This window comes from Diabrotica undecimpunctata, chromosome 1 (genome assembly GCF_040954645.1).
Source record: "Diabrotica undecimpunctata isolate CICGRU chromosome 1, icDiaUnde3, whole genome shotgun sequence".
NCBI classification, from domain to species: Eukaryota; Metazoa; Arthropoda; class Insecta; order Coleoptera; family Chrysomelidae; genus Diabrotica; species Diabrotica undecimpunctata.
The window spans coordinates 183,588,455-183,607,765 of NC_092803.1; the positions used below are offsets into that span (position 1 = coordinate 183,588,455).

Here is a 19,311-nt window from a genome sequence, read left to right on the forward strand (position 1 = left end):
TTAAATTCTTTTTATATTTTTTATGTACAATAAATATGATTAGTTAATATCTTGGTTTGCTTATTCCAGCCAAACTCATTTTTCAGATTTACTTTTAAGGTAAGACGTCCTCTCACCTCAGAGAGGCCGAGGTAGACGAGGCCTAACAATTGTCTCCCAAAGAAAGTAGCGAGTTTTATTGTTATATATTGGCTCCTAACTTCCAGAGGTAGTTATATTGTTTCCTATTGATACCCACCCTTTCTGATCGTTTGAACCTTACAATACAATAAAGTGTCTCATCAATAATTAGTTCGACAACATATTGATCATTAATCATCTAACAGAAAATATTTTCTTGAATAGTCATTTTTGGTTTTTATGCATCACACCAAAAAAAACACACAAACTTTTATAAAAATTTACTCATAACAAAAATATATATGTACAAACAATTACTTTTTAGGTTTTTGCTTTTCGAAATCTTGAACTCTTTCAACAAAATCATACGTGTCTTTGGCAAGAAGGTTTGGAACTTCAAAAGCTGCAAAATGGCCACCGTCTGTGTGCGAGCTTGCTAACAATAAGTTGCGAAACCTTTCCTTTAGGATTGATTCTGGTAAATATATAAGCTCGTGTTCAAATTGAGAGCATGCGCTGGGGACATCGATGGGAAGACTAAAAAATAAGAGTGGTATTAAAGAACTTCTGTTAGAAAGTTTTTTTTTCAAAATTCTTGGCCTTAAAATGTAAATTTAGTATTTTAACTTATAGTTAATATATATATTTCAGAAAGCACGTAATATTCCGCAAAATTCATGTCTCCACACAAAAAATTGCCGTTTCATAGTAAAAGGAACTAGATCTTCCATTTAAAATATATATCAAAATCCCACAAAGTTTCAAATAAATTGTTTAAAAAGTAAATAAATTACCTATCGACCTTCAAGGCGATGTTATTAGAATCGAATGATTCTGCATACAATCTCATGGAGGTAGTGATAGATCTGGTAACCCAGTAAACCATAACATTGTCCAACAACTTTTCCAAAGTAAATTTCTTTGTCAATCCTCCGTCTTCTAAGTCTTTCCATGCAGGATTGGTCCATGTGGTGAACTTCTCTATGATGTAAGCTGCAAGACCTACAGCGCTATCACGTAGAGCGACACCTGGAATTAAACATGTAAATTATAAATACAATAATTGTAAAAAACGAACATTTTTACATTTTTTAAAACTTGTGTATTTGTAAAATTGTTCTACGATAGTAAATAGGCAGATAATAATATAATAAGATAAGAAAAAAGCAAAATATAGTACTGGTACTCCTGAGCAGTTCACAAGATTTTGTCTTGGCAGCAGCAAGGGGTGCCTCATGTCCACACAAAAGGGTGTACGTGGCACTTACTCACTTAAAAAAACATATGTTTAATGCGATACGGGATTATGGAAAACTGTAAGTATATTTATAACTAATTCTAAAATTTGAAGCTTACAATTACCACCTATTTTTGTAAAATTTGTTTTTGGTGTCTCCTATTAATTTAAAAAAAAAGTTTAGTTATTTAAAAAATATATATTTAATTTCTATTTTTTGCTAATTCTTGCCAAACCTGTGCTTATTTTCCTCTTATCAATTTGCATATTTGTGGAGTCTGAAATCTGATAACGATCGAAGATCGAAGGTAGGAGAGGAGCCGGCCGCAAACAATTATCCTGGTTAAGAAATATTAAAGAATGGACAGGAATACACAATACAGGCGAGCTGTGTCACGCCGCCAAGAACAGAATTCTAGTAATGAGATAGTCGCCTACGCACTTTGGTGTATGGCATGTTAAGAAGAAGAAGAAGAAGAAGATATCTGATAACATAATAATTGAGATTTCATCAGAAACCTCGTAAAAAAGAGTGGTGTCAATCTAATGTTACCCCACTTTTGAGGAATGTGGTATATTTGCATTGATATTTGATATACTTATATTGAAACTTACCAACGGTATCTGGTTTAGTAGACTGAAGATGCATATAACCAGTTTCAAGCAATAACTTTCCAAAAATTTTCATTCTGGGATAAACGAGATGTTGCTTGTCAGCTTCAACGATCAAAGATGGCATAAGACTACCCAATGCTAATTTTAGATTAGAAAGAGCACTATTGACAAGGCACATATTGGAATGGACTCCCAGCACTTTTTCTGGGAATAATGCTGCTAAGTTGGCTACTATTGCGGCACCCCAATCACCTCCCTGAAGATAGTACTTCTGGAATCCCAATCTAGTCATAAGATTTTTCATAATGATGGCTATGTGGGGTTGATTAAGTCCAGGTACTTCAGCAGCTTCAGAAAATCCATAACCTAAAAATTGTATTTATTTTACTATAAATTGTAAATCATAGCGAGCGAAAAGGGTGAAAAACAGTAAGATAAGTAGTACAATAGTAGAACATACAATAGATCAAATTAATGAATAAATTTTATTTATATTGTTTATATATCTTATATTTTTTCAAGCAGTGGCGCACCGAAGGGGGGTTTTAGGGGTTAACCCCCCCCCCCGACCACATTCCGACACTGTTACTTACACATTTTAAGGACTCAAAATGGAGGTAACATCATAAAAAAAATTTTGGTGACCAATTAAACCCCCCCCCCCCAGAGGCAAATTCTAGGTGCGCTACTGTTTTCAAGAGATACTTATGAAAAACATCATGTTATAATCGTTCTAGAAACTATTATTTTTCATTTAATGAACGAAAATTATTTCAATATTTATATTGGTAAAAATGGCAGTTTCAAAACTTAACTATTGAAACAAAAACGTGTTTTCCAATAAATAAAAAGTTTGATATAGATGTGCACAATAAAGTCTTCGTTATCTTCTAGAGTATGTAGAAGGTTCACTTAAATATAAAGGTACTATAAGATAATAATTTTGGATGGTAAAATGATTGTGAAAAAGATTAGTCTTAAGTACCTAGGATGGATATTGCAGAGTACTAAGGAAATAAATGCAGTAAACTTAAGTAATATGGATGAAATAAAAGTACGTGAATGGTGTGATAGAGAGATTCCGATGAAATTGAAAGGAAACTTCAGATAGCTGCCATAAAGCCAGCTATGATATATGAAACTGAATGTTAGGCAGTTAAAAAAAAAGAGGAACAACAAATGCATGCATGCGGAAATAAGAATACCTAAATTGATTAGTAGAGTGAAAAAAATGGATACCATAAAGAACGAATATATTAGGCACCAAGTCTAGGAGTGGCACCAATTGACGCAACAATGAGAGAGCATAAGTTAAGATGTTTAGGGCATCTTCAACATCGAGATACCAATAGGAAGAATCTGCAAGTACCGAAATATGACAGTAAGGCCTGTTGACTTTCTGTTTCTAACAACTACAAGAGACCTATACTGGGACCATACTGAAATCTCAGCCAGTGGCATATAATAGATCAGATCTCATACTAGTTAATAAACCAACTGGACAAACAATCCTTATCGATGTAGCGATAGATAACAACAATAATCTGCATGTTAAATACAAAAAAAGATCGTTAAGTACAGAGATAAACATCTTGATACATATGAGGAGACAATGGAGAATGGAAAGTACCCAAACGATACCAATTATCTATTCTACTACTGATGACATTCCTACAAAACTCCTAGAGACCATTAAACAGCTGTGTGTTATTGAATATCTGCTTGCGACGTCCATATGCGTAAAAACATTTTTGTTCTTTGCAGGTAGCTGGGATGAGTGATTTTTTCCCTTAGGAGGAGAAGGAGTCATACCTATGCCTTAAATCTGGGTAATCTTAATACCGGGTAATCTTAATAATAATAATAATAATAAATGTCTTTATTTTATTACAAACCCGCAACAAATACATAAAAAAGGAACAATTTCTAAAAAAATGTTACCAAATATTACGACTATTATAAAGGACGTTTATACTAAAAGACATTAAATTGCTGAACGTCCTACAGCAACAGCGTGGGAGTGTTGATAATCACGCATCCATTTCCACGACAAGACGACGAGGTGGGGTCAGGATCGGCTATTTAAAGCGAGCGGCTGGCGGAGTTAAGAGAGCTCTAGGCTCCCTGGCTCGCTAGTGCATTGAATCTGCGAGCCAACCCGGACAGAAAGACTTGAACTTTACCGTCAACTCTGACTCAGAGTATAACGTGGATCTGCACAATCGAATATTTTGATTGCGAGAGCGTTTGGCATTTCCGCTTGACTGAGGTGGAAGCGAGTATAAGTCTGCGTGCGATCGAATTCGCGTATTTGATTTTCTGTTAGTAATAATAATTTTTCTTTTACAGACGTCCGCCGGGGAATTCACTCTTGCGGGATCCAGAAGGGGATATAGAATATATTTTATTTTTATTTTTGTACATACGTTAGAATTAATAGATTTATTTTTTATTTCAACCTGTGTTTTACTGAGTCTGTCGTCCCGAAAGAGTTACCCGTCACAAACTCTATTAACCCTTATTCACTCGTAATTATGCTTAATGCCACGTAAACGTGGAATTATATATATACAAAATGTTCCTTTTGTATATATATAATTTAATATTATACATATTATATAAAGATATATATATATATATATATATATATATATATATATATACATATAATATTATGCATATAATATTATACATATAATAAAATATTTATTAATATTATTATTTATGTGATATGTTTTGTATTATTTATTAAATGTTCATAATTATATTATTCCTTTGTATTTCAAAATAATAATCTCAATAAATCACTGTATGATCCAGAACTGTCAATTTTGAAATACATTTGTGTTATGTCCTCGGTAGTGTAGTAGTCAGTATCCCCGCCCGTCACGCGGGAGACCGGGGTTCGATTCCCAGTCGGGGAGGACTTTTTTATTAATGTTATTACATTATTGTCATTTTTAAATACTTATGGATATTGCATTTTAATTTGTATTGTATTATTATATATGGAATTATGTTGCACTGTATTGTAGTGTATTTTTTTATGTATATTATTGTCATTTTTAAATACTTATGAATATTGCAGTTTAATTTGTATTGTATTATTATATTAATAACAAAGTAAACAATGAATTTTACTGCATAGTATATGTATGCATTCAACTCCTTTCATACATATATGAAAATAAAAATATACATTTTCATCAAAATATTGATTCAATCCTTCATTGTTAGTAAGTTGTTATTAATTCTGTTTCTCTTCCTGCTATGTTTTACCTATAAAATTCCATATGTAATGATTGTGCAGATTGACTCCCAAATAAATTTGTAACGGCGAATGCGTGTATAGAAGTGTAACTTCCACCGGCAGTCCCACTGGACTGCCACACCCGTTTTTTTATGTTTAATCATGATGAATTTTTTTATAGGAATGTGTTCAAACTAGAAGATTCAATAACCTTAAATCAGAAATTTAAAACTATATTCCCCGAATTCACCCCTTGAACTACGATGGGAATAAGGACACATACTATATTTTTTTGTATACGTCAAAATGATTTATTAAAACTACATAAAACTAGGGGCGGAATCTAAAGTCGACACCTCCACCATAGCAAATCAACCTAGAAATACTTCAAATAGAAATGTTTTGGTTAAATCATCACAGTTTGGCCAAAGAATTTCTGTTTTCTATAGCTAGTAACAAGTAACAAATCAGGAATTTAAAAATATATTCCCTGAATATACCCCTTGACCTAGGATGGAAATAATGCCACATAATATTTTCTTTTTCAACGTGTCAAAATAATTTATTGAAACTACTTGGAAGAGCGTTATATAACTAAATTAAAAAAAAGGATGTTACAGTAGACGGTACAGTAGATTAGCGAAAATTTAAATATTTTTAAAATTCATTAAAGAAATTTTATTATTTATATTTTAAACAAATTATATTATATCAAAATAATTTAATAAATTATGTTTGTTCCTAACGCCATCTGTTAACTTATTAACATGGCATACGTTGTTTACTTCTGACTGACCTGTCAAATTCAGACGTAATATTAAATTAATAATGAAACGTAAATAAATATAATTTGATAGTAAACTTAATTATCATTTATCATCATAACCAAATAAGATGTTTAAAAATAGTGGTTGAATTTATATGAAATTATTTGAAAACGAGTGTCATAAAAAATTAAACAGATGATTTAATATTCTTATTAATTGGATGACAATTTTTTCATGCAGTTTTTAATTTAAACCTGCTTAGAATAAATATATAATGACTAGAAACGAATTGATAGAGAGTAGTGAATCGATGTCAAGAACTGCTATTTTGTGACGCTACCCTTGCTACCCCCATCGTGTGACGCTAGTTCCGTGACGCTGGCCTCAGCATTTTACTATAGAGAAAAAAGTAATACAACGCCAGTATAGAAGCTTCCCTTCAAAAATAAAGAATAAAGAAAGACCATTAACTAATAGTCATATATTATGTTACTCAATTAGCAATTTATAGTTTTGATATTTTGTATATGAATGAATGTTTAAATTGTAAGATGTGGTGGAGGTAATTCTATAAATTAGTCCCATATACGGGATTAATTTATATGTATAATTATATGTAACTGACTGACTGACTGATTGACGGACTGACTATAATTAGGTAGCTACTAAATTATCTATTATATGTATATACAGTTTTTATTTTCATAAAAATGTTAAGTCATGACACAAATGCTACTACTATTTAATATTTTTTAAATTATACCAATTATATCATAGCTGCAGAGTTGTTATTCAACTTGCGTTACTCACGCTGTAATATTCGAATTGAATTCATAGGACAATTTTATAAATCAAAAATGAAGCGACTTATTGTGGCATCACAAGAATATGCAACCTTGAGCTATTTTTAACCAAATAATATAAACTATTTGTTAAACCGACGGAATTGAAAGAGGCTCGTTTCAATAATAGAAAAAACCCAACTTTTTTTAATTTCCACAGAATCTCGTTATGTTGTAACCACAATTTTCCCAGAAAAGAAATTTGAAACTGTTAGAGTGTACAAAATAATCTTTAATATGTAATAATATTTTGTAATTAAATAATACACTAATAAATGTGATGATGTCCTTGAAGGGTGCGCTTTTTGCATTCGCTCGCATCTATCCATAAAAAAAAATTACCGCTGAAAAATGTTTTAAAGCTTTACCCAAAGATAATGTAGCTACTGCTTTCGCCGTTTGATTGACTTATTGGTGCAATTGAGCATGGTGTTTTGCAAAATACAACTTGCATCAGGTATCAGATAATAATCAAAGTCCAGCGGATATAGCTCGAAATGCTATCCAGTGATTTATGTTAATAGCTTAGATGGGACCCAAATCATAACATGGTTTTTTTCATACGATGCTTTTTGCGCTAAATAGGATATACCAAATAGCTGTGAATTTTAGAGTTTAACTTCTTCTGTTTGTTTGTTGATTTTGAACTCGACATTCCCGAAATAGTCTTCGATATTCTCTGCTAACGGTCCTGCATTTCAGTCCAAAAAATATTGATGTGGCCTTTTGCAAATAATGAAAAAAATAGAATAAGGTACATTTTCTAAAAAACTAATGACCGCTGTCAAAATAGTGTACGAAACACAAATAAATAATATTGTTGGCAAACAAAAAGTCAAATTATGTACTCAAACAACGAAATTGTCTAATTAAATCATAACCTCCTAAGATTCACTTAAATTTTCACCTTAATAAATGGTGAGAAGGTAGTGATGCAAATTAGGGCAACAATATTCTTTGTTTAATTTATTTTTAATTATCTTGTTTTCCTCAAATTTAAAAACAAAATACATACATAATGCAGGTAATTTTAAATGTTAATTTTATTTTTTATTAACTAAAAAAAACTGATTATTACTATAGTGTTTTCTGTTAAGCATATATATGTGTGAAATAAACTTCTAGAATTAAATAAAATGACACTAACGATGAATCACTAAAAACATACAGGGCAATGTTTTGTATTATTTAAATCAACTTATACCTTTTAAAATTCTAGATATTGGCTAAAAGAGATATTATTACAACAAAAATTAAGTTTTTGTAAGAAAATTACATTTTTTTTAATCTATGGTTCACTTTTCAACGTCCAAGTTCAGCTCATGGTAGCACCCTAATCCTTTCTACAAATAATGATTTCTCTCCTATAACAAAATATGACTTTCTCTTAAATGAAGCCTTTTTTGAGATTTCATTGGTTTATAACAAGAATCTTAATCTATACATTCTTTGCATTTATAGATCACCTGATTCTTCCACGGAACTGTTTTTTCAGAATCTGTTAAATTTGTTAGACGACCTGATCAATAGAAGCAGAAAAATTCTATGCGGTGATTTGAATATTAATTAGGCTGTTGCTTGTGCTACCCAATTATCCTTGGTCAATATATTCGAATCGTATGGTTTCACAATGCACGTAAATTCTCCTACAAGAATTACTCCTAAACAGTAGTAAAAACAAAGTCATTAATTAATTCCGACAAATCATATTTAACACTAAAAAAATAAAATGATCAAAATGATGGAGCCTTGAGGTAGATTCCTACCCAATTATCCTTGGTCAATATATTCGAATCGTATGGTTTCACAATGCACGTAAATTCTCCTATAAGAATTACTAAAACAACATCTACCGTAATTGATTATATTGTCTCAGATTTCTCACCCTTTGATGTACGTTCTACAATTATTAATGCAAAACTCTCTGATCAATAAGAAGTATATACCAAGTTTAACACTCTTAACATACTTTTTTGTGTATTTTATTATCTTTCATTTTATTTTATTTTGTGATATTGACGATTTATGTAATTTCAGTAAATTTTAAATGGTTAATGTTATTTTTTTTGTAAGCTTTGTCCACAAAATTGTACAATTTTCAGTGACAAAAAGCATATTTCTATTCTATTCTATACTCTATGCCAAATATTTAATACATAGTCAAATTTAATTTTTGTAATAAAAAATTCAGTAACCGTGTGGGAAAAAATAAATACTTATAGCAGGAATTTACTTTTTCTCAGGTATTTTTAGGGTTTTTGTTACATGAAATTTATAAACATGTATAAATAGGTGTGTTTGTTTCTTTATTAAAGGTTAAAACTAGAGTGAATCTTAAATCTAACTAACAAAACTTACACCATATCTATTTTATCTAAGTTTTGGTATCAGATAACAAACACTTCTTGGATCACATAAGCACACTAACGCCAACCATTTAAGTCGAAGGTGACTATTCCATCCCTCATACCCCCATAGGCATCACCGTCATAGAAGATACGGTTTGTTACATACGCCATTTAAATTGCGTATTTGTCTAATTTGTAATATTTTATTAGAGTTGGGTATATAAAACATAAAGTGGGTGATCGACGAGCGAGCCATAATACCGCGGTTTTAAGAACGGCGGTTTTACTCGCGGCTCGTTGGTGCTGATCGACTAGCGAGCAAAACAGTCATTGTCAACCGTCCACAGCTAACATGTCGTGTTCAACTGAAAGTGAAGTTTTATGTTATTTTTTTTTACCTCGCTATAGCATACTACGAAATTACAAAAAAAAACCGGAGACGCCCTAGAAGTTTAACATATGCGCTAAGTCGAGTTGTTTTGTTTTTGTATTCTGGCGATGTACATTTCCATAAACAAACACAGCCTCGTAAACAATATATAAATTCTAATAAAAAGTCGTGGCTGAGAGTTCGCATTTCCATGATTAAAAACTAATCTTTTCACTTCAACGGTCGCTGAAAACTGCCGGTTTTGCTCGTCAGTGGTGATACACGCGCGGTTTTAAATGACGAGCCAAGTAAAAAATAAAACAAACTGACGAGCCACAGCCCACAAGCCAGGCTCGTCGGTATATAAAACTGCGGTATTGCACTGATACACTAGCGAGCTTTACCGGCAAGCCACAAAACCGCGGTTTTACTCGCCTGTCGATTAGGGCCTTATACGACACAATGAACACCGTTCAAAAGTTATGACGAATATAAATTTCAGTTAAAATTGGTACACTGGGGGTAGACACTTTAATGGTCATTTGTTATTCCCCATTATTTATCCAAATTATTGTTGGTTTTTAGAGCTTTGTAAATCCATTTCTTCATTAAGAAGTCTGTTTCGCCGTTTGTTGACCGATTAATGTTAAAAAAACCGTAATATTCTTTTTGTGTATAGTGGAACTAATAACTTGTTTGTATCTTCTGCATTGTTGTCTTGTTGTTAACACCTTTCTGCACTTATTGCATAATATGTATGACAACGTAAACGATGTAAGGGAGCAAAACCTAGGGGCAAGAGTAATACAAGATCTTACAAGAGATTTAGTTGAAAAAAATTATAAAGTTTACATATTTCGATAACTATTTTAATTCTGTTGCATTACAACGCGACTTGTTTGTTGCGATAAAAGTCAAAATCTACGCTGTGAAACAACTCGAAAAGATAAAAAATATTTTCCAAATGAACTTAAAACAAATAAAAAAATCAAAAGGAGAATGAGTGAAGCAATGGTTGGATAAAAACCCATTCATTATCTAAGCAATTTTCACAAGCCTGAAGAAAATGTTACTGTGAAGAGGAAAGAAAAGGATGGGACATCAGTAGCAATTAATTGCAAACAATTAGTACAACAAATCTATGGGCTTCGTAGATAAGTCTGATATGTTAGTATCTTGCTACGAATTGGAAAGAAAATCCAAAAAGTGGTGGCATAGAATTTTTTTTCCATTTTGTTGACCTAATATTACTAAACACATATATAATTTTCAAACAATCAACACCTGGTACGAGAATGTCTTTGAAAGAACACTAGGAATTCTAAGATTTCCTACATCATCATCATCAGTAGCATTACAGCTCGTTATGAGCCAAAGCCTTCTTCAGAGCAATCTTCCATTCGCCCCTGTCTCTGCAACTATTCTCCATGCGTTAACTCCAAAGGATTTTAGATCATCCTCATATTATGTTATCTTGATACCTAAGTTTTAGTCTTCCTCTGGCTCGTCTTTCCACTGGTCCTCTTCGGTCGAAAATTTTTCTGATCGTTGCATCTTCATCTCGCCTAATTACATGTCTTATCCATCGAAGGCGTGCTAATTTAATACATTTTATAACGTCAGGTTCCCAAAACTTCTATATAAGTCAAAGTTGTAGCGCCTACGCCACAAACCCTGTTCTTGGATTCCTCCATATATTTTCCTTAGAATTTTTTTCTCGAAACGTTTAAGAAATTCTTGGTCGTTCTGTGTAAGTGACCACGTTTCAGACCCGTATGTTAACACTGGCCTTATTAGTGTTTTATATATGGTAACTTTAATTTTTCTGGGTAGTTTTGGAGCCATATGTTTCCTTAAGCCATAATAGCACTTATTGGCAAGCTTAATTCTTCTTTTAATTTCTTCGCTGACATTGTTGTCTTTGGTCAGCAGCGAGCCCAGGTAGACGAAGGTGTCCACACCTTCTAGTTCCAGATCATCAATTAATAGTCTAGGTATATGGTTGCCTGATCTAGTACAATACATATACTTGGTTTTCTGTGCGTTTATTTTTAATCCCATTCTAAGTGCAGACGCCCTTAGTGATCGAAATGCTTCGATCAGAGATTCTGTGGACCTAGCAATAATGTCTATGTCATCTGCATATCCGACCACTTGTACATATTTATTAAAGATTCGTAATGGCATGTAAAATGGAAAGTATAGATTCCCTTGCCGACTAATTCATCAATCTGTCTGCTTTGCAAGTTTTAGAAAGCACAGTGGTAAAGATTTGAATTTAGTTTCGACATGTAGGAAATCTTAGAATTCCTAGTGTTGTTATTAGATGGCGTTGTAACGTCTGTTAATAATTATTGTCCTATGATGGGAGAGATTTTGTTTCGATTCAGAGCAACTGCATATGTGGTTCTGATGAGACCTAAAGAGGTTGAAATACGCATAAGCGGCTTGCATGTGCTCTGCAATCGAAATTAAATCTTATACCGTCTTTCTGCCTTTCAAAGAATTTAAAATTGCTGTGGCCACCGGTTTGATTGGAGCAGACCCCAAATGTCAAAATTTGGAAGAATAACGATGGACATTCCAAGCACCAGTAACAGGTTAAAAAACAAGTTCCTCTAGAAATAAGAACTAACAAAGCCTCATATGCCTCAGCATGGAGCCAAAGTACGTTGTACATACTGCAGTACCAAGGCAACTCCTCATCGTACAAGACGGCACTGTACTACATGTAAAATAGGTTTATGTCTATCTAAAAAAAATTGTTTCATTCCATTTCACGCTAAATAATTTTTTCGTTTGTGGCCTAGTGGTTCCACATGGTACCACCTTCTTTTCCTAATAACTACAAACATGGAATATAAAAAACCTTTGATTTGTCTATCTTTTGCCCTAATATGACCTAAAAACAAATTATTCACCATTTAATATAAACAAAAAAAGTCCGTCCACAAAGGGTTAAAGCAGATGTAGTAATAGTTGTGTCATCTGCATTCATGTTATTTAAACTGACATATCTGGGCATGTCATTAACATAGCATATAAATATTAATGGCTAAAATATTGAACCCTAACTTCTCTATAGCAACTCTTACATTTATGACATTAAAGGCTTTTAACAGATCAAAGAAAAGTGTCTCCATAAACTCCCTCCGATCCAGTGCGTAATTGAGTAATTCGTTGGTAGCACCTTCTGTTGATCTTCCAGGCAGAATATAGAACATAATATATTGTATTTACTAAGAAAACTATACATTCTTTTGTATAACACATTTTTCATAATTTTTACCCAAAATAGTAGGGACCGTAACTGGCCTGTAATTATCTAAAACTGAATTATCCCATTGAACTAGTTGAAACAATGCGACTTTGTTTGTACGTATCTGTTGTTTTTTAGTAAAACATGTTACTCTGCGAAATATAAGTAATGAATTAAGGGACAAAGAATTTGTATTTATTTTCAAAACAGTTAATAGCATTTTGTTGAAAGAATTGGAATTTAAATACGAAAAGGACAATAATCGAAGAGCATGAATTGAGCGTACCAGTATTGCTGATTTAAGAGCCAGGCACTGGTGATTTCTGAGGAGAAGAAATCTTAAATTTATTATTATCCACGAAGGTTAAATACATATTGACATATATACAGCTCAAAAGTTTTCTATTTTTCAATTTATTATGCATAGGTTTCTTTATTTAAATTTTGTTGTGTTAATTTTTATATGTACAGTTTTTTCAATTTAGTTTGATAACATGTGTTACCTTCTTTTAGCCTCATTATGTTTATTACACCCGTATTAATAATACCAAAGCTCTTTGATCTTAAATCGATTAATCTCCTAAACAGTAGTAAAAACAAAGTCATTAATTAATTCCGACAAATCATATTTAACACTAAAAAAATAAAATGATCAAAATGATGGAGCCTTGAGGTAGATTCCTGTTCAGTTTTTTGGATCGTAACCTTAAAAAATAGTGTACATATGTGAAATTATTAATATAATTTCAGTGTCTAAGGACTGTATTAAATAGGGGTGGTTCAAAATAATTAGGAGTGGTAGTAAAGGGTTATACAGATAATAGCCAAATCACGTTTATAAAAAGTCTTATCAATACTGCTGTGTCACACACACTCGCGGTATTTATAGGCTTTTACTTGCGGTTGTTCCTCGTACGGGAGGAGCTGTCTTTACCGGTTTCTAAACATGTGTCTCGCAGTACTAACACTAAGATCAAGAGATAGAGCACATTTGCGTTTGTTGTCTTTACAATTCAAAAGAGTATTCGCAGTATTTTTCGAGTAACTATAAGGAAGAGAGAGAATGTCTGTTACTAGCGGCAGTCAACAGTCGAGAGAGGGGACGCCTGTTGCTAGCAAAAGTCAAAAGCCAAGAGAGAGTGCCTCTGTTGCTAGCGATAGTCAACAGCCCAGAGAGTACGTCTGTTGCTAGTGGCATTCAACAGTCGAGAGAGAGTCTTTTTCGTTTGCTATTTTCAAACTGTCTGTAATTCTAAAGGAGTAACACTTATTTCTGATTACTACGGTTTAAATATTTATTTACGATAGATATTACTGGACAACCGGTTTGTTTTCAAAAATTGGAAAATCACGTTCATAAATGTATAGCCAGTTTTTAAAATTCAACAAATGAAATAAAAGAGAAGTATCAAAACGTTCATTGTAATATTAGACTGTAGTAGAATGCATTGTAATATTTTCTAATTGTTATAACCTATGTAAGTTTAACTCACATTTTTTGGTTTATTTCCTATAATACGAATGATGGCAAAGTGCAAAGATCCAACTGATCTACTGTAATTATTTAACGCAGATTATTTATTAGACAAAGACTATTATTATAGCCTAATATTCAACTTAATTTCGACCTTGAAATATAAGCGAAAGTCCACTACAGTATTTAACTTTTTTTAAACTAATGTCTTCTCAAACAAGTTAATTATACCACATTAATAATCATTTTATAAAACAAGATTAGAAATAATATGTAGGTACCGTAAAAATAATTTGTAGATATTTACAATACGAAAGATACAAATTTTAATAATGACAGAGGATCTTTAGCTTAAGTTATCATTTAGTTGTATTATTTAATTGTAGAAATGTCATTTATATTTCTAGTTGAAGGTACTGCTTCCACAAACGTCTACATACAGTGTGGAAACCACTTATGGAATAAAATTGTTTGTGTCCTTATTTTAGAAAATTGTGAAAAACGCTGAGACTCGTCAACTTTTAAATTTTTACAGTAATTATGCCAATATTACATGTCTGTGGTTTTATAAATGAATAAAATGTTTAAGCAGACAAGGTAAGACCCACAAATTGGTAACATAGTCTATTAAACTGTAATGAATTAATAAATAAACAAATAAATAAACATTACTTACATGCCGGTAGTCTATTAATTGATGGTTGAAAAAACATGGTTCAAACTATCTTGTATTGTTGATTGGAGAACTCAGGTCAACTATTGTAATTGTTTAACAGTAAACGGGGAAGTTCTTGAGGAGACAGATTTTATCCAATGAAGTAGAGATAGGTGAAATGTAATTGTTTGTTTGATGAAAGTAATGTTCTATACCATTAAGTTCTTTAAAGTTATTTATATTTATTCTGGAGATATATTTATGAAATGTGTGTTATTTATTGAGATTTTATGTTTTGTTTTGGAAGGTGACAGTTGTAAGACAACAGAAGGTGACAGTAGTCTTACAACTGTCACCTTCCAAAACAAAACATAAAATCTCAATAAATAACACACATTTCATAAATATATCTCCAGAATAAATATAAATAACTTTAAAGAACTTAATGGTATAGAACATTACTTTCATCAAACAAACAATACATTTCACCTATCTCTACTTCATTGGATAAAATCTGTCTCCTCAAGAACTTCCCCGTTTACTGTTAAACAATTACAATAGTTGACCTGAGTTCTCCAATCAACAACACAAGATAGTTTGAACCATGTTTTTTCAACCATCAATTAATAGAGTACCGGCATGTAAGTAATGTTTATTTATTTGTTTATTTATTAATTCATTACAGTTTAATAGACTATGTTACCAATTTGTGGGTCTTACCTTGTCTGCTTAAACATTTTATTCATTTATAAAACCACAGACATGTAATATTGGCATAATTACTGTAATTTATATAGTTTATATCACCTACCTATGTTTTATCTTTATTAGACAACACCCTAATATGGGATTATTATTTTCAGCATTTTAACTTTGTATCGTGACCTGAAGATGCTTTGCATATTATAGAAAGCGAAACCGGTCGTCCGATTAGTTAAATTAAATTGATTGTGAGTAAGTCTAACTTATTATTTCTTTTACCTTTTGAAATGGACTCACACAAGCAACACATTCATGATATAAATTTAAATGTACAGGGTGATCCACACAAGTCTGGCATCGTCCATAATCCTTATTTTTAATGAAACACCCTGTATATTCTTATGTTTTTAAAAGATTCTTCACAACCTGATTTCAACGAACTATATCATGTAGGATATATAATAAATAATACAAGGTGACATTGTGAAATTAATAATTTATCACGTGTTATGGTATTATTTTAAATTAGCTAAATACAAACAATACACTTCTGCTCTAAGTGTCAGTATATTGGAGCAAATTTCTGTTTAGTAACCGTGTAAACATTTTTTATCATGAATAGGTAAAAACTGTCTAGATAATCTGCCAATTAAACTATCAGTTGTTGGCGTGTTGACATCTTACATTAAAATAATAAATTTCTAATTAAAAGATAATTTCTTGCAGAAATAAAAATAAAATATTTAACTGAGACCCACCGAATTGATTTTAATGATGATCGGTTACGGGGAGAATTGTAGAAGTCAAGTTGAAGTAGCAAACTTATTTATTTAGAGGTATCCTCAGTTGCCTAATATTGCACAAGGTATTGTGTCCAAAATTTATGCACAATTCAGAGAACTTGGACATGTCAAACCATTAAAAAGAAAACCGAACTTCATTTAAGATGAGGTGAAAGTGGATATTTTGTTGAACGTCGCAGAGAATCCAATGTCAAGTTCACGTCAAATTGCACGTCAAAATAATGTAAGTCACACAACTGTCCTACGGTGTCTCCATGAAGAAAAACTTCATCCATATAAATTGACTTTTGTGCAGGAGCTAACAGAAGACGATCCAGATCGTAGAATGGATTTCTGCGAAAGAATGATGGATAAAATTAACACAAATGAAATAGCTCTTGGCACAATTCTTTTTTCTGATGAATCAACATTTACATTGAACCGAGAGGTAAACCGACAAAATTGTAGATATTGCTCAGCGGAGAATCCTCATTGGATGCATGAGACACACACTCAGTATCCTCAAAAGTTAAATGTTTGGGCAGGTATTATAGGAGATCATATTATTGATCCTATAATTGTACATGGTAATTTGACAGCGGAAAAATATTTAAGCATGCTAAGAGACGATGTTCTTCCTCAGATCACGATGATCCTACCGCATGAAACTGTCTGGTTCCAGCAGGACGGTGCAACACCATATTATGCTTTAATGGTGAGAAATTACTTGAATGAAATCTTCTTCAATGAATGAATTGGACGAAGGGGTACTATTGAGTGGCCAGCTAGGTCGCCAGATCTTACGCCTTTGGATTTTTTCTGTGGGGTTATCTAAAGAAAAAAGTACATGTAACACAACCAACTAGCATTGAAGACCTCAAAGAAAATCCAATAAATTACCTCGGGTGTTCTATGAATTAATTCTCTTGAAGAAAATTATACGTAATTTCAAAATTTCACCTTATATTATTCATAACATGATATAGTTCGTTGAGATCAGGTTGTTAAGGAGCTTTTAAAAACATAAAAATATACAGGGTGTTTCATTTAAAATACAGATTATGGACTATGCCAGACTTGCGTGGATCACCCTGTACATTCAAATTTATGTTTAAAAAGCGCACATTTAAATTTAAAAGTTAAAATATCTCAAGGTTTTTTTATTATTTTCTAAAATAAGGACACAAACAATTTTATTCCTTAAGTGGTTTCCACACTGTATAATATATTTTAATACAGAGAAAATGCGCTTGCAAAGCATCTAAACAATTGAGTTTTTTAACGGTAGATAGTTTACTTATCTACAAATATAATTTAAAAACATATATTGCCAAAAGTTAACAGCTCTCAAAGCTTCATTTGATCACCACTACCGAAAGTTTTTATATAAAATGCGGAGAAATTTATTATCAGCCCCTCTGCCGACCGGGTTACAAACATTGATTTCTGATACGAAACTTTTCATATTTTTTACGATTTTTAGCTTGTTAGCTAATTCTGTGATTATAGCATGTTAACAATTGTTATGTCAACAAATGTTAATAATTGGTTACCTCAAAAAGATATGTAGCAGTCAAAGATATAAAATGTGTAAAGAAGCTTATGATACTGGACATTAAAAATTATTGTAGCGTTATTAAATAAAACGAGCGGTTCGAATTTATATAACTATATTTATTTATAAGTTTACAGTTCGGTACTCTCTTATCAACTAACTCTACTTCTAACATTGTTACCTATATATACTACAGTTACTACGTTCGAGAATATTCTGGCGTTGTCCCACCTCTAGTTCCCCTACGTGACCGGTTATTCTCTCTCGCACTCGATACACGGAGAAGCTTCTGGAAGGGTATTAGAGATGCAATGCAACCGTTACCTGGGCCATGCCGAGAGCATGTTTGTAACACTGCTCCCCTCTTAAATCTGATCGTCCCGATCAGCAACTCTATATGTAGGCACAGGATGGCGGAATCTACAGGACTCTCCAGCTCTGCATGAACCCTTTAGAAAGAAATAACAGTCTACTGACTTTGAAGGATACGATCTCATCGGGTTAATGCAACACACAGTAATTCGTACGCCGGTTTCTCGGAAGATTACTTCAAGCATGCTTCTGACAATCTTCCAATCCAGATTATCTAGGGCATGGCCTATCTTGGGTAAGGCCAAATTCTTGATGTCGTAATTGCACACAATTTTCTTCAAATTAGTTAGAGCACGCCATATATCCTCGTAGCTTGCCCTGTCTGTATACGACTTCCTGGTCACCATATACAGCAAAGATCGAGAACCATCTTCTAATCTCAGTGCTCTTCCAACTTTAGGCTGCTGGTTTTTTAACTCATCCAAACGACCGAATTTCTTATAAAATACGGATGAGATTCCTTTAGTCATCTCAAGATCTTGGGCAACACAGTGGGCTAGAGAGACGTTATGCGGAACACTAAAAAGATCCTGCTGAACTTCTGTGGTCACGCCGAATCTAGCACTCTTTCTCTCTGCGTAATTTGACATAAATTCATTAAAGCTTGGTCGCCGGTCATCTTTGATCTCATGTTGAAGGGTTCGTGCTTCTTCTGTGTCATTTGAGCCAGCATATGGTGCAAGACGATTTATGTGAACTACTTTTGGTTTACCTTTCGGCAACTTCTTAATTCGGTATATTACGTCATTTATTTTCTTTTTAATTTCATAGGGACCTTCCCATTGTCTTTGCAGTTTGGGAGACAAGCCTCGACGACGTTGTGGATTATAAAGCCACACAAGATCACCTACTTCGTAGCTTTCACTCTTGCATCGAGAATCATATTGATCTTTCATTCTGTCACTGGCTATCTGGATGTGCTGTCGGGCAAGTTCATGAATGTTGTTCATTCTTAACTTCAGG

General features: G+C 32.6%; 1 protein-coding gene across 1 annotated transcript in view; it reads right to left on the reverse strand.

The window, feature by feature from the left end:
- Positions 1–388: 388 nt before the first annotated feature.
- LOC140432679 (juvenile hormone epoxide hydrolase 1-like) overlaps positions 389–19,311 on the reverse strand; it is a 33,798-nt gene continuing 14,875 nt past the window's right edge. Inside the window, exons 3-5 of the mRNA XM_072520738.1 lie at positions 1,973–2,338; positions 915–1,149; positions 389–657 (exon numbers count right to left, since the gene is read on the reverse strand). Of these exons, the coding sequence (XP_072376839.1) occupies positions 435–657; positions 915–1,149; positions 1,973–2,338 (824 nt within the window). The 3' untranslated portion in view covers positions 389–434. The remainder of the gene's footprint in view (positions 658–914; positions 1,150–1,972; positions 2,339–19,311) is intronic.